The sequence below is a fragment of the Candida margitis genome, assembly GCF_024628925.1.
Source record: "Candida margitis strain CBS 14175 chromosome Unknown scaffold4, whole genome shotgun sequence".
Classification (NCBI taxonomy): Eukaryota; Fungi; Ascomycota; class Pichiomycetes; order Serinales; family Debaryomycetaceae; genus Lodderomyces; species Lodderomyces margitis.
Genome location: NW_026261813.1, coordinates 266800 through 291318, shown reverse-complemented (window position 1 = coordinate 291318; position 24519 = coordinate 266800). Strand labels below are relative to the sequence as shown.

The window sequence follows — 24519 nt, the reverse complement described above, 5'->3', positions numbered from 1 at the left end:
CTTCAAAAGATGTCCATAATTTTTCCAGTGGAAAGTGGTCTCGGGATACTGTTTTTTTGTTGTTCATGAGCTGCTAATCGAAGCTATCGAGAATTGTTGTAAACTTCAATGAAGTTGCACCGTAAACTTAGTCAGGTGAATATATACATTTCGGATATGTACCGTCAACACAAAAAAGACTAACAGCAATCGGTTATTATTGTCTATTTTATTATTTAATATTTTAGCTTTGCTCTCCTCTCTGACGCATATTTCCGTGTCGCACTTTCATGTCTCGACTTAAACACGACACTACAAGTCTAATAAATTAAAAGCTCTAGATTACAGCTAAACTCCGTACCATTACACTCCTCCGTTACATAGATTCAAGTGCCTCTTGCTCTTTCATATCAACACTTGGACCCTCTTGCCTCACTTTATCCTTAATCAAGTAGCAAACCCCACAGGAAATAATACTAACACCAGTAATCAACACCAACATCATATTAGAATCACGATACAATCTCACCTTGTCTTCTGGCCACCCGGAATACAACGCATAAGTTGCAGTAACTGAACCCAAATTTCCCAACCCACTGACCAAAGCTGCACTAACGGCAGTCCCAACATCTCCGTATCTAGAGAAGAAGATTTCTGCTGACCACGACATGCAAATGGGCACAGTAGGTCCTAATCCATAACCAGCAATTAGCAATCCAGCATATTTGTTCCAAGGGCCGTGGGCAAAAGTGGTGACTACCATTCCAACAATGATTATCACACATGCACCACAAAATATCAAGGGTCTAAATCTTTTGAATCTATCGGCAAACGGAGTAATTGTTAATATTCCACCTAAATCAAATAACCAAATGGGGGCATACAACAAAGAGACTTGAATCGACGTCAAGCTGGGGTTATTCACCTTAATGATTGTTGATCCAAACACCGCCAAACCAAACCCAGTTCCAACAACACCAAAGTACATCATAATCAAGGGCCAAATACGCAAATCGGTAATGATGGCAACAACATCTCTCCAAGTCCACTTGATCAACTTGTACCTATACTCTATATCCTTTCTATGCAACTCCTTTTCTGTGGCATTTAATGGATGAGTAGGAGTAAAGAATCGATTGTAAAACTTCATGACTTTGCTGTCTGATTGTTTGACAACATTGAATGGTCTATCAGGTAACCACCAAAGCAAAGCTATTCCCACGGCGATAGTGATTGTACCGTACGTCAAATACATCCATTGCCAACCGTAATAGCCTCGATTACCATCAATCTTTTGGAAACCAGCACTGACAAGCCCGGCAACCGCTGCCGAAATTTGTGCTGCTGTGAAATAGTAACCGATTCTTCTAGTTGCTCTGTCATTAGGATACCAAAGAGAGACATAGTAACTCATCCCTGGCCAAGTACCAGCACCAACAACACCACTAATGAACCTCAATGCTATTAAGCTACCGGCATTGTGCAAGGCAGAATAGCATGCGTATACCAACCCCACAGTAATGACAATTCTGGCTAACCATGACTGGGGGCTAACTTTTGTCATGACAAGATTCATGGGGACATCAAAGATGATATAACCAACATAGTATAAAGCTGATGCAGTGGAAGTATGTTTTGAGCTCAAATTCAACGATTGCGTTAATGAATGGCCAGCTTCAGCATTCATGGTCAAGGTTAACCCATAACAATTTGACCCAAATGAGGTGAGGAAATAAAGACACCACAATGCGGGAATAATACGCCAATCCAACTTGCGATAAATCTTGTTCAACTCATGCTTGTCTAATTCATTGTGCAAGTCTCTATCGTAATGGTCAATTTGATTTTCTTCAACTTCAAGTGATTTGGTTCTTGATTCTTGATCTGAACTGGACATTGCTGTGCTTTTGTTTTAGCTAATGGAGCAGACTGGAAAAAAGTTCTTTATTGGAAAAGTTCAATCTAGCATGCACGTTCCACTAGTATTTATATATTAATTGTAGAAGTGAAATAAAACACTGCTCTCTTTTGAGTAATAATTAACTTTGGTAAAAATAGCAGTTGCAAAATAAATTGGATTTTGGTTTAATTATTTTTTTTTCTGTTGGGGATTGCCAAATAACATCCAAACACACATAGTTAAAGCACCTAAGTTGAGAGAAGGATGACTCTGAGTCAATTTTTCCAAGGCGATGGGAGTCACATCTCGCTTGATGATTATTTGTGAGGCTTTATTTTTGTACAAAATTTTCAGATACAAAAATTCACGAAAGCAGAGTATATGAGAGGAATCTATTCTATTTCTATTTAAAGCTACATAATTTTAATCCCAACGCTTCATCGCTTTGCAAATTCTATTAATAGTAATTTCAGCAAATTCCTTACTCTGATTCAAAACAAATGCATGTTTGATTGGATTTTCCACATTTTGACAAATTTCAAATTTATTTCTCCCTGGGTCTACATTGCCATACTTGGTGATCAAGTGGTCTCTGGTTTGGTTGGAAACCCAATGGTCTTGCTGGGCAAAAAAGCACCAGTTTTGAAATGTATCTGAACCACTGGTGAACAACCAGTCATTGATTTCATCCAGGGTTGTAATGACATTCATTTCATCTTTAGCCATATTGAGTGCTTGGTTGATAGCGCTAGGAGAGTTGATGAGTTCAACGGTTGTTTCGAGCGAATTCTCCAACCCGACGTTTTCATGATTTGCTCCTTCTTCAATCACTTGTTTTGGAACGGTCCACTGGCGCTTTAAAAGGTATCTCTGGGCTGACTCTGGGATGTAGGAAAACACGGTACCAAAAGTCATGGCAATTCCCACCACGGGAATTCTAGCATTGATCATCTTGGTAAACTTGGTTCCCGATTCCGATCCAGCTATGTTGCTTATGGTTGGAGTAATCATGCCGTTGAATTTCACTTGAAACTTGCCTTTCAAGTCGTCATCTTCCAAAAGCTTCTTGATGGTTCTTTGAGTAATGAAACCTCCCAATGAATGGGACAAGAAATAAAAGCTGGGTTTGGTGGGTTGCTGCTGCTGCTGTTCAATTTTGTGTTTTATCACAAGATAATTGTGGTTGATTTGCTCCTCGACGGTGTAGATATGTTGTTGCTTTGTGGTTGGGAGCTTGTTAAAACCTAAGTAGTCAATGCCAAAGACTTCAAATTGGGGGATCGCCTTCTGGATGTAGTCAAGATAAGTGATGTAGTAGCCAACGAGACCAGGGTTTCCCGGTATCATGATAAGGATGTCATTATTGGAGGCCAGTGGGCTTACTGGCGGTGAATGGTAGACTCTGGTCTCTGGTTCAGTGCTGAGGACTTCAAAGGGCATTATTCTGAGGCTTTTGTTATCGGCATCAAGTGTTTAAACTGGACCTGCTGACATCGATTGCGAAGCAAAAACTTTTTGCGCAATCTCGGAGATAACTTAAAAAGAAATTCCTTTTAAAGCCGAGGCAAATTGATACACTTTTCCATCAAAATCAAGCTTTTTGGTTCAGAAAAACTAGATTACTCCTATATAAATCAACTTTCATATATATCAAATGAGTACCTAGACGTAATCAATGGTTTATCAACCTCACGTACATCTGAAGAATGCAAATTGCGTTCATAGTAGTTTAAATTGCCTGCTTTGTCCAACAAAATGATAGTTTGCGTTCTGGTCCCATAGTAATCGCCGATTGACGCTGAATTACTCTCTGGACCTTCTCTTTCTAGCGGTGGAATAAATATGGAATTTCTCAACTCCAATACCTTGACATCAAAATCGTGCTGTTTCATAATGGATCTGTTGTAGGTATCGTGACTTAGTAAATAGAAACACTGCTCAACTAGTTCCTCCTGAGTTAGATGGGTTCCTATGGATCTAGAAACAAGTTCCTTTAGCATTTGCTCACCAAGTTCAACCTTCTTCCATGGATCATTATAAAGTGAATTGGATAACCCGAATGTAGACTTTGTCGAAATATGGTCATGTTTTTCCAACCTTTGCGACTGCTTGTTCTTTTCAAATACCCTTCCATGGTGTCCTTTGTTACTCAAGATGTTCAAATGGTCTATGCCATCACCTGGACTAATCTTTAGCGAGCCATACAACAACGTGAACCCTCCGATACTCTTCAAGTCAAGAGGATTATTGCCATTTTGCATATTGATTGAAAAACTATCTCTCCACTCGTCGTCTGTTTTTGTTGACTCCAAATAATTCAAGGGTAGTATACCTCTCGACACTTGCTTCATAGTACCTATTCGTGTGTTAGTATTACAGAAATTTTATCCGTATTAGCGTAGCAATACATACTCTGTGTATCCATATCACGGTAATTGACCAACACTGCAAGCTTTCCACTTGTGGTGACTCCTATCCACGTTCCATGTTCAGGTCTGGCAAGGTCAAGTGGGGCTAATACTTTGTCGTGGTCCTTAACTTGCTTGAATTGGGCTGGCATAGTTGGTCTTTTGAAAAACTCATCTCTATTGGAAAGAAGTATAAACGAGTAGTCTGGGTGATCGGTAGTAGCGATAGTAATACACATTGAAGCTTAGAGAGTGAGCAATAATCCTTTTCTTTTGTAGGTTTTGCAGACTTTTAAACATTTTTCTTTTTTTGCCTGTTTTTGGAATTGCGTGGCCCGCCCTCCGAGGAATGATCTTTTGACTTTTTTGTGGGGAAGCCACCTTTAGAGTTGGGACAAACTTGTCCCACCACAATGCATTTTAAGTTGGCTAAAAACTACATGACAACTGATATTAATTCATTACATCAAGCGGCTTGTGAAAGCAAGTTTGTTTATAGGCTAATGTAGCACTTTCACGAAATTACAATGTAACCAAACTCCATCGTTTTCGGTAGCGCCATCATATCCGGCTTTCTACAGCCAAAAAAAACTCTGTCTTCTTTTCAAATTATTGGCAAGCTCTATAAAGCAAATATATATATATACACAAAGGACTACTATTTTGAAAAATACTCGAAGCATGCAAGCTCTTGAGCGGTTGGCCGCAGGATAGGGTCCCATTGCAAACAGGTCATTATCACATCGCACAAGCCACGATCAACATCGGGAAGAATTTGGGATTGGGTAAAGCCTCGATCAAAGGGTAACAGGAGTCCAAGAGCACGACACAATACTGCTGCTTGGGGCCAGTACCCGCCGATAGGAACACGGTATTCTTGGTCCATTCTTCCTGGGAGTGAAGGACTGCCTAGAGTTTGAACAATTTTACAAAGCATGTCGACTTCGTTGGCACCTGGGAATAAGGGAGCAAAGTTGACAATTTCCGCAGCAACGGATCCATAGGCCCAAATGTCAATCTCACATCCATACCTATTTTGCCTTAGTAATATCTCAGGGGATCTGTACCACCTTGTTGAAACGTAGCCTGTGTACGGTCTCGCGGTATTGACATGACGAGCTAAACCGTAATCCCCCAACTTGATGATGAAGTTGTCATTTCGTCTGTATGAGGGCACAGAGTCTTTGGACCCATAGTAGTGTGATGTTGGAATAACGAGGATGTTTTCAGGCTTGACATCACGATGAAAGTACTGGTGATGGTGGATATGTTTGATGGCTTGTAATAGTTGGGTCAAGATGCTCTTTAAAGTCATTGGTGAAAACCTAACACTTTTTCTAGACTTGATTAGCTGGTACAAATTTTGATTAAGCGCTTCCATAGTGATGTGCAATTGGTGATCTAAATCGTCGATAAAGATTTCAAATATTTGTACCAAGTTGGGATGAGAGGGGACACTTGAAATAAACTTGATTTCTTTGACTTTGGCATAGTCATGTAACGATGGAAGTTTCTTTTTCATGGTCTTAATGGCGACAAGGTTGGATGTGTTACGTTTTGAATCATCTAATGGATACAATAATGTCCCCGATTTATGGATATGTGTGCTGAGCAATTCGTCTTTGGGGAACTTGATCCTGGCTAACTCGACAGTACCAAAGCTGCCGTTTCCAAGATTGCTGATTATTTGGTATCTTTGTTGGTACGAATGTACTGTGACATGTTTTGGCGGGGAGTCATTATAGTACGAAAGAGCTATGTTAGACATCACTGCAAGGGGAAAAAGGGATTGCACGATGGGTTGATGGTGATTGCTTCTGTGCTTGTATACGTTGATAAGGATAAATAAAACAAGATGAATATGTGGCAGAGATAGTGTTTACTTTCTAAATTTGCAACACATTTCGTTATTTATGCACAACCGCCAAACACACACCAGAAAAATTTGTGACACAAGTGTCGTAAATGACGATTGAAAGAACAACGTACATTCACGGAAGCTACACTGTATACATACTGAATAAAAATTACCCTCTAATTGATCAACTCTAAAAAATTACCCGCATAGTCCTTTTCTCTTTTCACCTCTACTCCTTCATCTTCTGATTCAGAAAAGTGCTCTTCATCAGACGAAATCTCAATCAAAAACTGCGTCGACGGCGCTCGTTCGTACTCCTGTTTAATAAACGGCGCCTGGTCGATATAATGTTGATAGTTTCCCCTAGAATCAGTGGCAAACAACACACGAGAATCAACAGTGTAGCTGCTAATACTGGTTTTTGAATGCGATAAATCCTCTTCCTCCTCTTCCTCAACCAAAGTCTGATCCCGAACATACTTCTTTGGCCGCGTGCTAATATCATTCTGCATCTTCAACGTGAACACATGAGCCAACGAGCATGCATCACCTCTAGGACAGTCTAGCTCCTCTTCATAGTCAGGGCAGTTCCAAACATGCAAGAAAGGACAGTTCCTACCTCTTGGACACCAATGACCAATAGCAAATGGTCTACATACACTTATGTCGAAATTGGGATCCCCATAATGCTCGGGAACCAAGTGGCTATATCTGCATTGCGAATTTGTGCATTTGTTTTGCAAATAAAAGTGGCACAATGGAGTGTTGTGATGATTTGGAGTATGATTCAAAAGACAGTTACTGTGTCCACAGTCCCCGTTCAAGTAGAATGGACAAACTCGAATCTTTTCCTTATCATGTCTGTATGAACATCTTGAACCTTTTTGACAGAATCCTATATGCTTAAAAAAGTCCAAAAAAAAGAAGCTCAAGTTAGTATTCATATATCATCATTGTCTAATGAAAATACGTACCTGTCTCTATAAAGTAGCGACAGTCATCGGTAAAATTTCTAAATAGGTTAGTAATGGGTTATGGCCAACGAAGTCCTAAATACATACTTTCGTGAATTGCCACTTTTTTGATAGAATCCATTATCTGACTTATTATACGTATACCCATTCCAGGTAATATTTTCTGTAGTGTCCTTATAATACGTAAGTGGTACGAGTATGTTCCCGTTTTCCTCAACCGAATACTTCTCCCCTTTGACTAGAACCCGGTCACATTTCGTATTACGAGCCTTATACTTCGACAATCTTCTCTTAATTCTGTTTATAATCCTGAATTTCTCCCTCTGTTCTTCTTGTTCCCGAGTAAAGGTGGATACCTCATCCAATGTGCTCAAATCATCCCTATAAATGCGAACGTTAATCAAAGATTTCCCATCCTCCGACTCATAATACTCCTGAGCCGGTTGCACAATAGATATGCCGTTCTCAACATCTTCAGTAGAAGTATGGGAGCGTGGCGCACTACTCTTGACATGTGATGGATTAGTGAATGACCGCTTAGTACGTTTATGTTTACTTACTCTGCCCTTTTTTCTGTTCAAAGTACGTGCAGCTTGCTTGTCATGAATCTTTGTTTTTAATAATGTTATTTCCTTGTATAAAGTCCTGATCTTGTTGGAATCGTCAGTAACTGCTGACATGTCTGGTGGTGATGGTGATGAGTAGAGAGGTCAGTGTCTCTTCCACATATTATGTCGCAAGTTAAATTGGTAAATTACACGACCAAAATTAGCTGCAAACCTAATTTATGGATTTATACACTTACGATAAGTGTAACTCAAGAGTAGTAATGTCGGCTAGTTTTCTACCTTTTCTACAAGTTAATTATGATACTGTAGGAATATATATACTATTCTTCACTATCTCAAAATATGCACTATGTACTGAGTCATTTAGAGATAACTTGGTTTTGGTTAATAAACCCACACCCAAGACGACGCCTAGTGCTTTTGCACTAACTCACTCACAGTCATTGACAAAATTCTGATCACATATAAGTCAAATAAGTTTACGAAGTGTTCAGTCCAGAATATTAAAAATGTAGTTTCGGTGTTTCTTAAGATCTCTACTGATTTTGAGTTGCACTGTCGTGCTCAACTAATAGAAGAGAAGTTGACTACACGACTATTGACCCAGTTTTGTAATTTTTTTTCCTTCTTCTTTTGTAAAGATTAGTTGCACAAGTCCACGCCCTCTTTTTCGTCAAACTATATATATCGGAACACCATTCAATAAGAGATATACTTAATGTCACTCAAAGGTTCTACTACAACATCACAGCTTCTCAGAGAGAAAGCTACACCCGACAAGAAGCTAAACAAAAAAAACCTCACTAATTTGCAAGATATCGAATCGGCATTGTATGATTTGGAGATCGAGGAAGATAGCCAGCAGAGGACACGACGGGTTTGTAATTGCATGGCTCGAAAGCATCCTTTATTTGAAATTGCTCCTAACTGCTTGAACTGCGGAAAGATCATATGCACAAAGGAAGGTTTGCAGCCATGCTCGTTTTGTGGGAGCGACCTTATAGCAGCAAATGACAAAGATGCAATCATACAGGTTTTAAACAAAGAGAAGAACGAGCTACTAAGACAAGATCAAAGAGTTGAGGCTCCTAGCCAGCCAAAGCAGAAAAAGAAGATAGTTGTCAAGATGAACCCAGGTGAGAAATTTTGGGAAGCTCAAGATAGAGCATTTAAATTAGCTGAACAGGAGTTGAAGAATCGAGATCAACCAACAGAAGTAGCACACGAGGTTAATGCAGAACAACACACCAGTACCAATCTGGATCAGGATTTGGATAGCGCAAGGGCAAGACTTGAAACGCTATTGAATTTCCAAGATACGGGAGCCGAGAGAACAAGAATTATAGACAATGCGTCGGATTTCGAAATGCCAACACAATCGATATGGCTATCACCAGAAGAGAGGGCCCTCAACTTGAAAATGAAGCAACGGTTAGCTAGAGATGAAAAAAGGGAGAAAGTTCGCCAGAAAAGAGGGGAAAAACAGCTTGAGATGGTGATAAAAAATGGCAAAGTGGTAATGGTTGAGAAGTATACACCAGTTAAGGAGGAAGTCACAGAGGATGAGCAGCAATTGATGAATGAGATTAAAAAGTCAAAGACAGCACAAGAAAAGAACAATTCAGTGTGGGACTACGATCAGGATAAAATCAAATGGGGAAAGCCAGTGTATTTTTCAAATTCTAATCAAACAGACCCAGAGCAAGAGTTCAAAGGCGAGCCTAAACCTAGAGTACAATTTGAGTCAAGCAAGGATACCTCTGAATTGATAGCTACAATGATATAGGTATAATACATATTTATCTTCTCATCCTCTGCTTAAAGCGTCGTGACCTTGGATCATTTATCTTGAGTCTCTTGTAGTTTTGAGCAATTGGTTTCCTGGTCCTCTTAACAGGACTTCCTTGTGTGTTGTCTGCCTTTGATGCATCAGACTCAGACTCACTGTCAGAGTTCATATAAGCAGCAAGGGCATGCCTTTCTTTTTCTTCCAAATTGACCATCTTCTGCTGGACGTCCACTTTATCCAAGGAGTCCATCTCCATGACAGGCCTAGGTGCCATTTTGGATCTTCTTGTTTGCCGCTTCTGCGTTTTTCTTCTCACAATAGGTTCGCCCTCAGTTGATGCCGACTCGGTTCCCTCTGCTTCCTCCGCCTCCCCTGCCTCCTGCAAATCTATCAACTCTTCTGGCATTGGCTCATCTATTTCTTGTATCGACATATTGTACACATCCATTAATTTTCTGCCTAACCTATTTGGCTTCAAGGGTGAAGGCGATATCAGAAAGTTTGCAGCAACATTCCTATTAAAAGTAGGGGTCGTCGTCGATTTGAGATATCGTGGTGTTTCCGCCGCTAGCTGAAGTTTCTTTGTGATCGTGGTTGGCGTGCTGTCAGCTGAAGCCCTTGTTGGCGTCGAAAAGGACAATCTTCTCTTTGTTCTGACAGGAGTGGAGTCTAGCGGAATCGAGTCGAAGTCATTTTCAACTTCAGGCGGATCCACTGACTTGTTTTTCAAAGGCGATGATTCAGGTGGAGTCAATTTAAAGTCGAATATCGATAACACCCTCCCATTTGCCTGTGGTGTGGGGCCCAACTCTCCATTTGGCGTCGGAAGCAAGTTCTCCTTGTCATTCTCATCATCTTTCGAAGTCATTTCAGCTTTTGTTGTTACAGGTTGTTTATTCAGTTTGATGGATCTGTACCTTGAGTACAATGCTTTGATACTGGGATTATCGTGGATATCCAGTTTCGTCGGTAGTCTACCATTCTGCCCCTTGAACCCATGCTCCCAATCTTTAATTTGCTGCTTGATCTTGAGAATATCGTCACTCATTGTAGAGATAAGTGCTAGACGCGTATAGTTAGAAGAACAATTAGAAAAAAAAATTGTACGAATATGTTTATTTACAAAGTGGTAGCGAATACCCGAGCATTTTCAAGCCATGGAGTGGAGCCATGATTCTGATGGATTAAAGTTAACGCCCTTTTCAACGCAAGCTTCTCCTGTTCAGTGTTAAAATGAGATCCATTGCTCTTCCATTGATTCATGAATGACTGGCTGTTTGAACTGTCCCAGAACTTGCCAAAAAAGTCTCGCAATGCAATTCTATCGTTGATCATTGCTAGAAGCACTATAGTTTTTGCTTGCATGTCCAAAAACTCAGCAGGTGTATTTAAAGACTGCTGTATTGTATCCCATTCTTTCCAAAAATAGTCCCAATTCCTTGCATTTGCGTAGGTGTACAACATTTGCTCTCTGAGCCAAAGCGGCACCGCCCCTCGTTTATCAAAGTTTATCGTCCTCAATAGTTCCCTCACATTTTGTGCGGCCCGTAAGTCTTGAACAGCTTGACGACTTTCAGGTTCCAACCCGTCACCAGTTTGAATTATAGTATGCAAACGCGCAGCATCAATTGAAATATACCCATCACAAGTCAAGGACCATAATAAAGCCTGGAATTTGTCAACAGCAAAAAAGTGGATCTCGTCTCTCGAAAACGTGGTAAGACTTGAAATGAAGCTGGAAAGCCTGGCAAGTTTTTCAGTCACTGGAAGAGGCTCCCTCATATCCAACAAAAGCTCCATGTATTTGATCACATCGTTCACTATTTCTTGATTCCAGTTGATGTCTTCTCCAAGTAATTTTGCTGAGGAATGCTTATCTAGTAGAGTTTGTTCGACATCGGCGAATGTCGCGGCCATTGGATTAGCTAAATAGAGATTCTTGTAGAATGCAAACCTCTCTGCCCATTCTTGTACCGTAGAACCAGTAAACGTACCGTTAAATTCAGTCTTGTAAGATTCTGTTTTACTGTTTGCAATATTTTCCATACAAGCTTTAGCAACCCGATGTAACTCTACTGCGTTTTGAAGTTTCGAGAAGGTATGAAAATTCCTTCGCAAACCATAAAATACACTCCCTGTATCCTCGTAATCCCTTCTAGGTAATTGAGGAGCGACTGCTTCTCCTGTAACATTCTCTTGATAAAGCAGTTCCAAATCCAACTCCGATCTGCGGTCGTCACTCAAGATATGTACCACTGCACCGTCAACTCCTAAGTCGCATCTCACCCACGAATTAGCACCAATACCAAAAGTATTGTGAGTTGCTGGGGGACCCTGTCTAGCTCTTTTCGCTAATCTTTTGCGAGTTCTGGAGCTTATGGAATTAGACGTCATACCTTCAATGAGGGGCAAATAACCGAAATTGTGCTTTATGTGCTGTTTTATCTCATACGATGCTTTATATATATGTTTTTCAGACTTTCCGGAGGCAATGATGATAAATCTTTCGGAAGAATGCTGATCTGCATGCTTCGGGTGATCTTGCGGGAGTGAAGCTAAGTCGTACACGTTTAAACTCGTGAGCCCGTATTTCTCAGTTAGCAATTTAAGAAGATCTTTGATGCTATTAGGTATTGTGTTGGGTAATTCAGGAAGCTGTTCGTGAGTGATATCCTCCGCTTTTGATGAATTTTCTTTCCTCAAGTACCATGGCATAGAGTTCTCTTGTTCTGGGTCTGCTTGTTGAACCTTGAATGTGGTAGAGAAGCGGCTCGCCTGGCAAACAGACGCAACCGGCCTTAACGAAAGTCTATCCTTAAGGCATCGCGTCGATAATGGCAATCTCAAAGTCATGATTTGAAGTCGGGGGCAGTTGGTTGATTTAAGACGAATTCGAAAAAAAAGTAAAAAAAAAAACAAAAGGAAAATAAGAAACGAAAATTTGATAAAACCGCACAACTATTTTAAGCTCATCATCTACTCATCGAGCAAAGCTTTGAAGTTACAACAACTATGGCGAAGCTAGTACACAACGTACAGAAGAAACAACATAGGGAGAGATCCCAGAAGTCAAGTAGATCCAAGTATGGCTTGCTTGAAAAGAAGAAGGACTATAGGCTAAGAGCGGCAGATTACCACAAGAAACAAGCCGCACTTAAGGCATTGAAAGAAAAGGCCAAGTCTCATAATCCAGACGAGTACTACCATGCTATGACAAAGAAGCGAACCGATGATAGAGGTATTCTCATATCTGACAGAGACAGTGAGGTATTGAGCGTTGACCAAGCCAAATTGTTGAAAACTCAAGATATCAATTACATACGAACCATGCGATTGCACGAGTCAAACAAAATCAAAAGACTTCAGGATGGGAAACTATTCGAAGGATCAGGCAAGCATACGGTATTTGTTGACTCGAGTAAGGATCAGGAATCATTCAAGCCTGATGAGTATTTCAACACTGATGAATCTTTGATCGAGAATAGACAAAATAGACTTCGATTGGACCAGTTGCAGTCGAATTCTGGATTGATAAACTCGTTGAACTTTGATATGGACGAAAAGGACAAATTGGACGAGAGGAAGCTCAAACTGTATAAGCAACTTCTGAGAACGATTGCAAAAGAAAAAGAGTTGCGTCAGGTGGAAGATATAATGAGCAGGAATATAGAAAAGATGAAAAAAGGAGATAAAAAGAAAATGGTGGATAACAACGGCAAGACCTACTTCAAATGGAAGACTCAAAGGAAAAGATAATTTAATCATCATTATTTAGACTTCTATTTATATATTCGACAAACAAAGGGACTATTCGATCGACTTCGATCGTTCTCATTCTATTGAGGCTGATGAATGATCTTCTTATTCTTTGTAGTTGAGCGGTACTGACGGTACCTGTGGGTATTTCAACCACATACTCATTCACAGCAACAGCACCGTTTGTAAGCTGTTGTTGTTGAAGAATTTGTGAGACAACCTCGTGTGTTTTCCTATCCAATTCCTGAAGAAACGAGTTGTTCGATGTTGATTGTATTGTGGTAGCAGCATTAGGTGTTGGTGCATTCTTCAAAACCAAGGCATTCCAAATATCATCGATGGGTAGCTTTTCGTCTGGCTCGCCGGATAAAACCTCAAACAATGGAGAGTCCCATCTGGTATTCCTGTTGGGTTCTTCGTACCGCATCAGCAACTGTTTCATCAATTCAGGTTTCCATTGGTCCTCTTGCGAGAGTTTCGCGTTCCACTCAAGACATTGCTCAATGGGAGCCGTTACTTGGATTACGCAATGAGGTGTTGCCATACCCTTTGATTCACAATACAATTGATAGCGGAAGCCCTTAATGTACGCCATGGAATCAAGAATCACAATGTTGTTCTTTGATATATCTCTCTTTACTGCAGAAATCTGAGATCCTCTTGCTAACTTCTCCTGATTTGAGTCCTCGTATGTATCATGGCCGATTCCCAATGTTTGATCTGAGTGATATGTAATTGTATAGTTATATCCCGGCTCAGAGCTTTGCTTCGCAGCATTAATCCTCTCTTCTAACACATTTCTGAGTTCCGTGGCCCATGTCGTTTTCCCTGAACTAGGAAATCCCGCAAATATTACCAACGGCATTGATTATCCGGTGATGAGGTTTTACCAAACAAAAATTTTTGTAAAAAAAATCAAGATATTAAGCAAATGGTTGCAACTTGATCTTTACAATAATAAGCAAAATGCCAAAGTTTACACCCAGGACTACGTTTCCAAACTACAATATACCACTATCCAACTTCAAAGGACACCACCAAAAGGCCTTGTCAAAAGTAGGTCATCTCGCGCCACAGTTGGATCTAATATTAGAGGTACGAGATTGTCGGGCACCTTTGACCACAACAAATGTGTTGTTCGACAAACTACTATCAACAAAACGCAAGCTAGTTCTTTACAGTAAGAAGGATCTATCCATTTTGAAGCCGGAGCTACTCAAGAAATGGCATAGCTCGAAAAACGAAGACTTCATGTTTATCGACTGCCGTCATCGAGGCGATTGCAAGCGAATCATTAACAAGATGACTCAAATTTATGAAAATTTTGAATCAAGACCGCCACTAGGCCTACGGTCAATGATTATTGGGATGCCAAATGTTGGGAAATCGACTTTGGTCAATACCATGCGTCAAGTTGGATTAGGACGAGAAAACAGGGATTCAGTGTCTTCAAAGGTGAGAAAAGTGGCCAAAACTGGTGGTCAACCGGGTGTCACAAGGTCAACTAGTGAAATAATAAGACTCTCGCGAGATCCTGATATCATGGTGTACGACACACCTGGAATATTCTTGCCAACCGTGAAGAGTTCTGACACTATGCTAACATTGGCTTTAGTAGGTTGCATTCACGATTCATTTATAGACCCAGTGGTTGTAGCTGACTATTTATTATACTTGTTAAACTTGCAAGATCCCCTGGGTAGCTTATATGACGATTACATGCTGCACTCTACCAACGACATATATGAATTAATGTATAATATTTGCAAGCAAAGAAACACATTGAAGCCAGATGGAAGTTATGACGAGTTGGGCGCAGCAACACATTGGATCAACCTTTGGAAACAAGGAAAGACGAAAAAGTATCGTGCATTGTTTGATCTTGAGGCCATCAAAGAAGCAAGCGAGCTGAATATCAGAGGTATTCTCAACTCCGAGAGAGAGCGAGTAGGACTATCAAAAGTACACGAACGGATGGTCAACAGTTTTGGCGATGATGGGTCTTCAACAACTGCTCATAGGAAAAGATCAGCAAAGGATCGAGAAGCAGACATGCGGAACAGACTATTCAAACTATGAACAAAACTACCCCGCTATTATATCGTCTATATCAAAGTATTCGTCAAAATGATCGTTGTTTTCGAAACCAAACACCGACTCTGTTTTCCTTTTCTTGCGGCTTGGTTTTGCTTGCGTCGTGAATTTGATGTCGAACCCAGACTTTAATTTGGCTTCAGTGACATTCATGTTCTTTGGATTTTCTTTGTATAGGAAATTTCCCTTCACGTCAAATATATTGTCAAGATTAAGCAACGTATGTTTTTCGTCGCTTGTAAGATATTTCTCAATAAATTGATCTTGATCCACAAATTCAGTCAACAGACCTTCCTTCAACGACTTGTAGAGAATCTTTTCGGTGTAGTAATTTAATCTTTTTGTGGCAGGACATGACGAGAGGAGAGTGTTTTCCAACGAGGTTGTCAAGTCCTCTAGTGGGGTGAACGGTTTAGACACCAAAAGACCAATCTTTAAATTATTCAACACATCTGGCTCAGCCGTGTCGTTCCGTAATTTCTTACTTGTGACAAAGTCCGCCATCACCGAATCAAGTGTGCTTTGTCGGGGTGATTTAAATTCAGGAAATTTACCAATTTTCTCATCCTCTTTCATTGCTAATCTATGGAGTATAAGCCCATGCCCCCATTTTTCTCCCACATTTAACCTTTGAGCAAGTGCACAACATATCTGTACTTCATCAGTCTCTTTCTGGACATAACGTACTATCGCAGCGCACTTTAAATCAAGCAAGGCTTGGACGAACGAATTAAATGTCACTTTATTCTCAGTTTCAGACTTTGCGGTGGGAATAATATAAGAAGGCTCGCCTGTTAAGTATGCGACTGGTAATTTGGTTCTTGCAATGAATCCCATAATATTGATTCCAGGTGACGTTTCAAAAGTTGCTGCCTCTTCCAACTCTGGTAACAATGCAACTACATTTCTCTGGGAGTACTTGAACCCATAAGTAAACTCGGAATTATTCACATACACCCTGTCATCTTCTGCATCTCCAGACTTGTCATTATACTTTGTAGACTCAAAAATCTCGTCAGCAATATCAGTATCACCATTAATATAGTACTTGGTATCACGTTTCACGCGTTCTATATTTTTCAGTTTTGGATCTTGGATATACTCGTGACCATGAACTTGACTCTGGCTTCTGATACTTGGATACACCTGAACCTTGAGGTTAATGTCGTCGCTTTGTAATCCTCCCTGGACAAATGACAAAGAACAATCCGTCATACAGCGGGGTCCAATTAACTTGACCGGTGGTCCCTTTGTAGCAAATTGCTCAAAATCAAAGATATTGAATCTGCCGTCGAAGGTACTGGCTAAGCCGTCCCAGTATTGTTTCATTTCTCCATTGTGATCATTATTGAGCAACAACAAGTTTGTCGTAACCGGATAGCTTTCTGAAATGTTTCTCAATTTATCGAAATCTTTGTTGGGGTCATCAAAGTATGCCACACCATTAGTCACAACGTATATGTTTCGAATGAATTTATTTGCAATCTGGTTCTTTAGTGCATCTGCAAATGCATCAAGAAGACCATAATCTCCATTCAGATCAGTAGCTTCTGCATGACTTTTCAACAGCGCTGCATAGTACTCTTTTACTCTCGAAAGAGTTATCGGCTCGTTGGAATATAGGAATTTGATTTCTGCTGGTGTATATATCACGAACGCGTATCTATCCAGCTTACGGTTTCTCAATAATTGTTTGTTGAATGTGTTCATTGTAAATTTTAATGCCAATTGGAAATCAGTTTCATCCAGTGATGGTATCAGCTTGGTGTCCATTGACTTGGATGCATCTATGACTATTGTTGTGTATTCTTTGTTTGACATGCTGATTCAATGGTTATACCTGTTTGTAAATAAATCCCGCGCCGCGCACAATTTTGGGAATTATAAAATAATTTATAGATCAATTACGTTCTGTTGCTGTTACCAAATAGAAGTATTTTATCTATAGACTGTCTATCTAAGTAGCTCCCATTGTCTGATGGTACCATCTAAACCAGAACTGACAAATTGTCCAGTCTGCTTATCACTATTGTAATCTACCCATGCTAAGCTTGTAACACCAGAAGCGTGTGCAAGGGGAAACTTGACAACCTTTGAAGGTTTATCCACCGAGTATAACATCAACCCACAGTCGAGACCACCACTTAATAAAAACTTGGAATCTGGGGTCCATTGCGCATCATACGCTTTACTGGTGTGGAATGCCCATCGCGTTGAAACCACAGACCCATCCTCTTTGAATAAAGTATACTTACCGGAAGAGTCAGCAACAGCAAAGAGCTCTCCATTGGGAGATACCTTGATTAACGTTGGAGGAGTTCTCAATGTAGGAAATTGTTGAGATGTTTGGCTTAGTTTTGATCCGTTGTCTATTTCGATACCCACAAGAGTATTCTTTGAGCCATTTGTAACCAACAAACGCGAGTTTGATAATGGAGCCACGTTTGTACTCGAAAAGTCAAATTTTAGCGTGGACACTAATTCAAGCTCCTTATTGTACAATTGCAATTCTGACTCAAGAAGAACAACGATATTAGCGCCAACATTGCTCAACTGTTTCGGCTGGGAAGGCAACTTTGCAGAGGCAGCTACATTACCATCTTTCCAACGCTTTATTTTATCATCCCAACCTATGGAGTATAATTCACCATCTGCCATCAACAAGTCAACTACGTAGTTGCTGTGTTCATCTCCCTTAACACCTTGTTTTGTTGGGTTTGGTTTCAATCCCGTTGGTTCGATTTCAGACTTGACTAGCTTTCCATCTGAACTTCCACTGTACAAAAACGGCCTGGTGAAAGCTAATTTAGTTATTGGCGCTTGATGTCCTTCAACGACTTTGACAACCTCACCATCTTTGAAATACGTCAAGTCCCCGCCATAACTTAAAGCAATCACATATTCTTTGGTTACGGCTAAACCCACCAATTGCTGAAGTACAGTGGGCTTGTCAGCAACTTTATGAGTCAGTAAGAGACCTTCATCGACACTCCAAGTTTTGACTGACCCATCTGCTGAAGCAGTAACAAACTTCTTCGAATCTGGAGTCCATGCAACGGCAAAAATCCCTCCATCGTGTGCATTCTCTATTTTTTTGATAAATTCACCAGTCTTACCTTGGTAAATACAAATGGCTCTATCGGAGCCAACTGAGGCTATAAATTCCCCATCAGGGCTGAATTTGACATCACGTACCGAGTTGGTGTGATTTCCTCTCAAACTCTTGTCAAACTTAAAGGGTGGACCCTGAAAGAAGACCATTGCAAAATCATCACCGACAGTGGCTGCCCTGTATGGCCTCTGAGGCTTGATGTCGACGGCATTTATTGTGGCGCTATGGCCTTGTATATCACCAATTGAATTACCAGAATCCCACGAGAATGCATGTCCAAATTTCTCCTTCCCCTGGCCAACTGCGATAATACGTGCGTTGTCGGCATCCCATGCTATAGATCTAATAGGCCCCGACATTACTTGAAACTCGCTCTTTATAATCGGTGGTTCAAACACATCTTCCCCCTTTTTTGGCGAAGCATCCCATATCTTAATCTGCCCCGATTCGTCACCCGATGCAATGTAAAATCCAGATGGTGAGAATTTAACTGCCGTGGTTGGATGTATATGTTTGGTAAAAACAACCACAGGCGAAGCTGAATTGAAATCGGCTGGCCGGATTATCACGGACTTACCGTTGACATAGGCCAACCTATCATTGACTGCATCGTACGAGATGTGTGCTCCCTGTCCCCTTTGTGTCGATGGTTGCGGAGGAGCAATTGCAATTGGTTTGATGGACATTGAGCTTTGATTGTTTGACTAGCAAAAAGAAAGTTTATCCGATTGTGATTGGGCGAGTAAAATGGAATCGGGGGAATCAAGCAAAGAAAAGAAAAAAGAAAATAACAACTAAAAAAAAAAAAAAATTGTTCTCACAATTGTCACGAACGCAATCTGGCTATATATACATCAACTCCACATAACAACAATGATCAGAATTGCAGCTCTCAGAACACCATTGAAGGGATTGCGATGCTTTTCAACGGTATCGGTGAGACTCAATGCAAAAGATATTGGTAAACCTCCTCGTTTACCTGAAGTGAAGGCCGAGCCATTAGTGCCTACCCCTCCTAGTATCAATCCGATTAAAACCGAAGTTGTTCCTCCTCCACCACCTCCACCACCAATGAAGAAGGCAAAGAGATTTTCTTTGTTTGGATTTCTTTTCAAGACGTCCCTTTTAGCAGTATTTGTTTACGGAGGAACAATGTACCTTGCTACCAAGAATGATGATGTGATGGATTTCGTTGTGGACCATCAAATCCCATACCACGAAGAGACAATTGACTTCATTGAGAATGGTTCTTTTGACGATTTGGAAGAGCTCTGGTACAGCATTAAAGGTAAATTTACTGAGGTAAAGTTACCATCAAAGGGCGATATTGAGCATTTTACAACTGAATTGGAACATAAGGGGGAAGACTTTATCAAGGAAACAAAAAAGAAAATTACAGGTGCTGATGATGAAAGGAGAGGAACTGACTTGACCCCCGTGGAGCAATTACAAAAACCAGTTGAGGTCGAAAGTATCACAAGAGATGTCGCTAGATTGCCCTTGATTGAACTTAAATCCGACATCGACAGCTCAGTAGACAAATCCGTCAAACAGACCATATCGTCGTTGAATGATTTGATACAATCAATTGATGCTAGCTCTTTGTCAAAGACAAACTCTGGCCTTGTAAAATCAATTGACTCAAGCATCAACCAATTGGCCAACAAGTTGAATGTCTTGACCAGAGAATTTGACAATGAATTGCAAAACAAGTTGAAGGTTTCTCAAACTGAGCTACTCTCGTCGTTCACCAAGAAGGAATTAGAGTTGACGGAGAATTTGATCTACCAATTCAACCAAGAAAAGACTCAGTTGGAGAAGAGGTTGAATCAAAGATTGGAGCATGAGATTAAGGCAGCCAGAGAAGCAATTAGTCAAGCAGCTACAAATGCTGTTTCCATGGTCAGAATCGAGCAAACCAAGAACTTTGAAGCATTGGTTACTGACAGAATCAACGAGGAAAGAGAAGGTAGGTTGGCCAACTTGGATAAATTGAATGACAAGATTAACGAATTGGAAAAGTTTGCCGAGAGTTTTGAACGTCAAATCTCCAACAATCATAAAAAGAATTTGATACAGCAATCAGTCAATAAGTTGAAATTGTTGTTGTTGACTCCACCTGAAGCATCTGATAAGCCAAAGAGCATCGACCCATACATCAAGGCCTTGAAAGAGGTTTCAACTGATGATGAAGTGTTGAACTTGGCTCTCAAAGACTTGGACTTGTTACTTGCTAAAGAGTCTACCCACTCCTTGTTGACCAACTCTCAGTTGTTAACCCGTTGGGAACAATTAGAGCCAGACTTGAGATCTAGTTCCTTGTTGCCACCAAATGCTGGTTTGTTAGGTCATTTATCATCAGTGATCTTCTCAAAGCTCTTGTTACCAGTTAAAGGAGTCAAGGAAGACGGTAAAGACATTGAATCGGTCATTGGAAGAGTTGAGTCAAGCTTGGCTAGAGGACAGTTGGATGTCGCAGTTGAGGAAGCGGCCAATTTGAAAGGATGGAGTAGGAGATTGGCAAATGATTGGGTCTTACAAGCTCGTAAAAGACTTGAAGTTGAGTTTTTGATCAATTTGATCGAAACTGAATCGAGACTTTTGTAAATTAAACTAGTGCATGCTCTCTCTGTATAGCATAAATGTGTCACACATATTTTCTAAAACTTCCTGTATGTATTTATTTTCCGTGCGGCGTAAGATGAGATGCGGAAAAGAAATTAAAAAAATAAATAAATATACAATCGTCTTGATTTAGACCAGTATAAAGGCAACTACGTGATTCAGAAAAGATGAGTGCCATCGAACATGTATCTGACCAGGACGTAATGTGCCAGAGGTGCAAGGAAGCAAAGGCTATTTTGAAAGCTAGAAGCGAGTTTCATTGCAAGCAATGTTATTTACGACTTGTACGGGGGAAGCAAAGGAAGCAGATGTCTGCTGAGAAATATAAAATCAACTATAGAAAATCAAGTCTGGGAGAACTAGAAAAGGTTTTGGTAGCAGTATCAGGTGGTGTGTCCTCGCTTGTTCTACTAGATGTTTTGGGAAATTTACTATTGGAGCAAAAACAGACTCATCGAGGATTGCAAGGGTTCGAAATTGTTGTGGTCAACTTGGACGAGCGAGAGTTGAATTCGTTGAATGCAGACGTAAGCTCATCCCTAGAGATGATTCTACCTCGATTCGAACCAGTGAAAATTTCGTTTAAAACTATTTCTTTGGACTCTTATGTGGACTTGTCGAGCTTGAACGAGATTAGCATCGAGAACGACTTCAGCACATTGGCAAATCCTGTGGATGTACAGTCATGTACTTTCATTGATTTGTTGAATAAGTGTCAGAACAAATCCTCGGCGGAGGATTTGCTAACTATTGTGTGTGAAAAGTTACTCTTGAAAGCTGCATACGAAGAAGGATGTGGAACTATTGTGTATGGTCACACCATGACTAGGACTGCCAATGAAGTCATTGCTCTAACTGTTAAAGGAAGAGGCTCTTCTATACACAAGTCGATATCAAATAGAACAGAGATGTTCAAAGACAAGGAAATTGATATAATATACCCTTTGCGCGATTTGTTGTTTGCAGAGATTGATGAGTATGCCAAGCTTTCTGACTTGAAGAGGTTTGTAGTTGAGTCGGAAGTGGTCAAATCTAGAGTGTCCAAAAACTTAACTATTCGAGATTTGGTTGGCAATTATTTCAGCAACTTGGACGCCACCGGTTATTCGTCAACAGCGTCCACTGTGATGAAGATTGGTCAAAAATTGGGTTCTCCAGAGTTGAAGATACAGACAAGTTGTAAATTGTGTGGCGTCAACATATACCAGGATCCAAAGGGCTGGTTAAAGACGATTACAGTAAATGACCCAGCACCAATTCAAACAGACGAGGAGAAGGAGTATTTGGAAATGTATTTATCAGCCACTCACCAAAGTCCAAATCAGGCTATAAATGGTGATAAGATTGATCTTTGCTATGGTTGCATCACCACTTTGAATGGGATTCGAGCAAATGAAGGTTTTGTTTGGCCAATTGAGCCAGATTTAAATCTCAGTTATAGCAGAGAGTCAACTGAGGTTGAAAAGCAGCAAGTGCTAGACGAATTTGTATTGACAGATACCGAAGAGTAGTTGTCTTACGTTGAAAGTAGTGTGTCAGTATGTATATGATTTTGTACCACTGTAATTCGCGATAATTGTATTTTATTTTCATCTGTGGTTTTAACAAACCACTCAAGAGCAGAAGAGCAAGATTTTTACACAACAACCATACAGTAATGTTCTCATCAGATTTATCTCCACGGGGTATACATCACTTATGGTCTACTAACAATAACAGCTCCTTACTCAATTCATCGCACCAACATTCAACCAACAATTCAGAAACTAAATACCACCACAAACTATTTGCACCACCCTTGTCATCATACACAGCAGAATCCCCAGGCCCAGATGCTTTGCAGCTAGAGTATTTGCAAATATCACATCCAGATAAACCACAGCCGTCTGTTGATGATTTGGCCTTATTGATGCGGATGAAGGAGCAACGGTTGATGAAGATTAGAAATACCGGATATTCCACTATTAGACCAATTGCTATTGGGAAAACAATGGAGGAATTGGATTATGCACAACGGGGCTATAGTGTGGCTGAGGATAGTGCAGTCAATAACAACGTAGCAGCTGAGAACACAAACGAGGAGGAGATGAGCACGTTACCGTTGATCAATGCTGAACAAGAAGAGGTTGACTTGGACGCAGAAATATTTAATGCAGATGAGCTGCAGTCAGAGGACGAAGATGATGATATAAATTTGGTAGATAGTGATGATCCGGATCTATCCCATCATATGCAAAGAACCCAAGGCTACATAATGGACGATGAAGGGTTTATGGCAGCTGAGGTTGAGTACCAGGATGATCATAGTTTGAATTCGGAGACAAATACCCACATTTTGATGAGTAGCGCCGTAACTGCAAGCATTCTCCCAACTCGTACAACCGGGAATCGCACCGCAACTACAAATCCTACATCTGCTCCTTCGCTACAAACATTGGAGGAACAGCAATTTGATAATGAAAACGAGTATTCTGAGCAAGATATGCTCGTTGATTGATCTTATTCCCCTTTATTTAGTCTTTATATTATCTACCTTTGCATCTTGTAAATGTATGGCTGGAACCATCCATTTTCCGCAAGAACAACGAGAGCCTTTCCAACTGTAGCCACCAACTTTCGAACTACATTTAGGGCACTGGAATTTCCCTTCAATTTCAGACTTTTCTAGCTCTTCCCTCATCCAGTCCACTGGTTCTGTAAAGAAGTAATGAGAGCATTGCTTGCTCGCTGGTTGCACCGACACAATTCTTCGAGAATTGGGAGCTGTTTTGATGAATTGAGATTGTCGTGAATCTGAAGTGGGGGGTTGATGGTCCTCTATGTCAGTGTTGTTGGCAAGCACCTTTCGGCACTTTTTGCAACGTAAGTTGTATGATAATTCTTCTCCATTGGAGTCTGTTTTTTCTTTATTCATTGTAATCTCTCGCAAGGTGTTCCCCGATGGGTCTTGCTTCAAAGATAAGTCATTAATGTAGGCCCTGTATTCCGGATTTTGTTCGTCAACCGTGAAGCTCATAAGGGCATAGAGTTTGATCTGCTGTATGAATGATGGGTTGGGTTCGGCTTCCGGACATTTTCTCTTTACTGCATGCAAGGCTTGATCGAAATTCAATTTGTAGTGCTTCATCAAGTATACGATAATAATAGTCACTGATCGAGAAACACCTTGGGCACAATGAACCAACACTTTACCGTTGTCTTTGGTGGCTTCATCAATGAACATATCACATACATCGAAGTAGGGAATCAAGTTGGTTGTTTCTTCATCCGTCACCTCAATCTGCTTATGTTGGTAATGTTGGGTATAAGTTTCCTCGATGCGGCCCGGTAGAACCGACAAGATATGTGTTATACCGTATTCCTTATTGAGATTCACGCCATTGTTGATCGGCTCTATTGAGGAAAGGTAGATTCCACCTAAAATTCGTTCTACTAGCATTGTATGGGGGAGTTGG

General features: G+C 40.5%; 16 protein-coding genes across 16 annotated transcripts; 6 read left to right on the top strand and 10 right to left on the bottom strand. All coding sequences in view use genetic code 12, as the record gives it.

The window, feature by feature from the left end:
• Positions 1–355: 355 nt before the first annotated feature.
• Positions 356–1876, bottom strand: CANMA_002879 (uncharacterized protein; the record flags this gene model as incomplete). Its single annotated transcript, XM_051814996.1, has 1 exon — positions 356–1876. The coding sequence occupies one exon, from the start codon at positions 1874–1876 to the stop codon at positions 356–358; it is 1521 nt and encodes a 506-aa protein (XP_051671520.1).
• A 426-nt stretch (positions 1877–2302) lies between these two features.
• On the bottom strand, positions 2303–4526 carry CANMA_002878 (uncharacterized protein; the record flags this gene model as incomplete). The annotated part of the gene is made up of 3 exons (XM_051814995.1): positions 2303–3329; positions 3542–4235; positions 4292–4526. 3 exons carry the CDS (start codon positions 4524–4526, stop codon positions 2303–2305), a joined length of 1956 nt encoding a protein of 651 aa, XP_051671519.1.
• A 419-nt stretch (positions 4527–4945) lies between these two features.
• On the bottom strand, positions 4946–6055 carry IME2 (protein kinase; the record flags this gene model as incomplete). Its single annotated transcript, XM_051814994.1, has 1 exon — positions 4946–6055. One exon carries the CDS (start codon positions 6053–6055, stop codon positions 4946–4948), a length of 1110 nt encoding a protein of 369 aa, XP_051671518.1.
• A 266-nt stretch (positions 6056–6321) lies between these two features.
• On the bottom strand, positions 6322–7799 carry CANMA_002876 (uncharacterized protein; the record flags this gene model as incomplete). Its single annotated transcript, XM_051814993.1, has 3 exons — positions 6322–7006; positions 7207–7292; positions 7359–7799. 3 exons carry the CDS (start codon positions 7797–7799, stop codon positions 6322–6324), a joined length of 1212 nt encoding a protein of 403 aa, XP_051671517.1.
• A 607-nt stretch (positions 7800–8406) lies between these two features.
• CANMA_002875 (uncharacterized protein) lies at positions 8407–9474 on the top strand (the record flags this gene model as incomplete). The annotated part of the gene is made up of 1 exon (XM_051814991.1): positions 8407–9474. The coding sequence occupies one exon, from the start codon at positions 8407–8409 to the stop codon at positions 9472–9474; it is 1068 nt and encodes a 355-aa protein (XP_051671516.1).
• Positions 9475–9487: 13 nt separating this feature from the next.
• On the bottom strand, positions 9488–10525 carry CANMA_002874 (uncharacterized protein; the record flags this gene model as incomplete). Its single annotated transcript, XM_051814990.1, has 1 exon — positions 9488–10525. The coding sequence occupies one exon, from the start codon at positions 10523–10525 to the stop codon at positions 9488–9490; it is 1038 nt and encodes a 345-aa protein (XP_051671515.1).
• A 71-nt stretch (positions 10526–10596) lies between these two features.
• On the bottom strand, positions 10597–12330 carry CANMA_002873 (uncharacterized protein; the record flags this gene model as incomplete). Its single annotated transcript, XM_051814989.1, has 1 exon — positions 10597–12330. The coding sequence occupies one exon, from the start codon at positions 12328–12330 to the stop codon at positions 10597–10599; it is 1734 nt and encodes a 577-aa protein (XP_051671514.1).
• A 159-nt stretch (positions 12331–12489) lies between these two features.
• CANMA_002872 (rRNA-processing protein) lies at positions 12490–13233 on the top strand (the record flags this gene model as incomplete). The annotated part of the gene is made up of 1 exon (XM_051814988.1): positions 12490–13233. One exon carries the CDS (start codon positions 12490–12492, stop codon positions 13231–13233), a length of 744 nt encoding a protein of 247 aa, XP_051671513.1.
• A 1-nt stretch (position 13234) lies between these two features.
• Positions 13235–14098, bottom strand: KTI12 (Kti12p; the record flags this gene model as incomplete). Its single annotated transcript, XM_051814987.1, has 1 exon — positions 13235–14098. One exon carries the CDS (start codon positions 14096–14098, stop codon positions 13235–13237), a length of 864 nt encoding a protein of 287 aa, XP_051671512.1.
• A 101-nt stretch (positions 14099–14199) lies between these two features.
• MTG1 (putative GTPase) lies at positions 14200–15312 on the top strand (the record flags this gene model as incomplete). The annotated part of the gene is made up of 1 exon (XM_051814986.1): positions 14200–15312. One exon carries the CDS (start codon positions 14200–14202, stop codon positions 15310–15312), a length of 1113 nt encoding a protein of 370 aa, XP_051671511.1.
• A 6-nt stretch (positions 15313–15318) lies between these two features.
• Positions 15319–17148, bottom strand: YKU80 (ATP-dependent DNA helicase; the record flags this gene model as incomplete). Its single annotated transcript, XM_051814985.1, has 1 exon — positions 15319–17148. One exon carries the CDS (start codon positions 17146–17148, stop codon positions 15319–15321), a length of 1830 nt encoding a protein of 609 aa, XP_051671510.1.
• A 132-nt stretch (positions 17149–17280) lies between these two features.
• Positions 17281–19125, bottom strand: CANMA_002868 (uncharacterized protein; the record flags this gene model as incomplete). Its single annotated transcript, XM_051814984.1, has 1 exon — positions 17281–19125. The coding sequence occupies one exon, from the start codon at positions 19123–19125 to the stop codon at positions 17281–17283; it is 1845 nt and encodes a 614-aa protein (XP_051671509.1).
• A 187-nt stretch (positions 19126–19312) lies between these two features.
• Positions 19313–21046, top strand: CANMA_002867 (uncharacterized protein; the record flags this gene model as incomplete). Its single annotated transcript, XM_051814983.1, has 1 exon — positions 19313–21046. One exon carries the CDS (start codon positions 19313–19315, stop codon positions 21044–21046), a length of 1734 nt encoding a protein of 577 aa, XP_051671508.1.
• Positions 21047–21231: 185 nt separating this feature from the next.
• NCS2 (Ncs2p) lies at positions 21232–22575 on the top strand (the record flags this gene model as incomplete). The annotated part of the gene is made up of 1 exon (XM_051814982.1): positions 21232–22575. The coding sequence occupies one exon, from the start codon at positions 21232–21234 to the stop codon at positions 22573–22575; it is 1344 nt and encodes a 447-aa protein (XP_051671507.1).
• A 146-nt stretch (positions 22576–22721) lies between these two features.
• CANMA_002865 (uncharacterized protein) lies at positions 22722–23561 on the top strand (the record flags this gene model as incomplete). Its single annotated transcript, XM_051814980.1, has 1 exon — positions 22722–23561. One exon carries the CDS (start codon positions 22722–22724, stop codon positions 23559–23561), a length of 840 nt encoding a protein of 279 aa, XP_051671506.1.
• Positions 23562–23573: 12 nt separating this feature from the next.
• Positions 23574–24503, bottom strand: YVH1 (tyrosine protein phosphatase; the record flags this gene model as incomplete). The annotated part of the gene is made up of 1 exon (XM_051814979.1): positions 23574–24503. The coding sequence occupies one exon, from the start codon at positions 24501–24503 to the stop codon at positions 23574–23576; it is 930 nt and encodes a 309-aa protein (XP_051671505.1).
• Between the last annotated feature and the right edge of the window lie 16 nt (positions 24504–24519).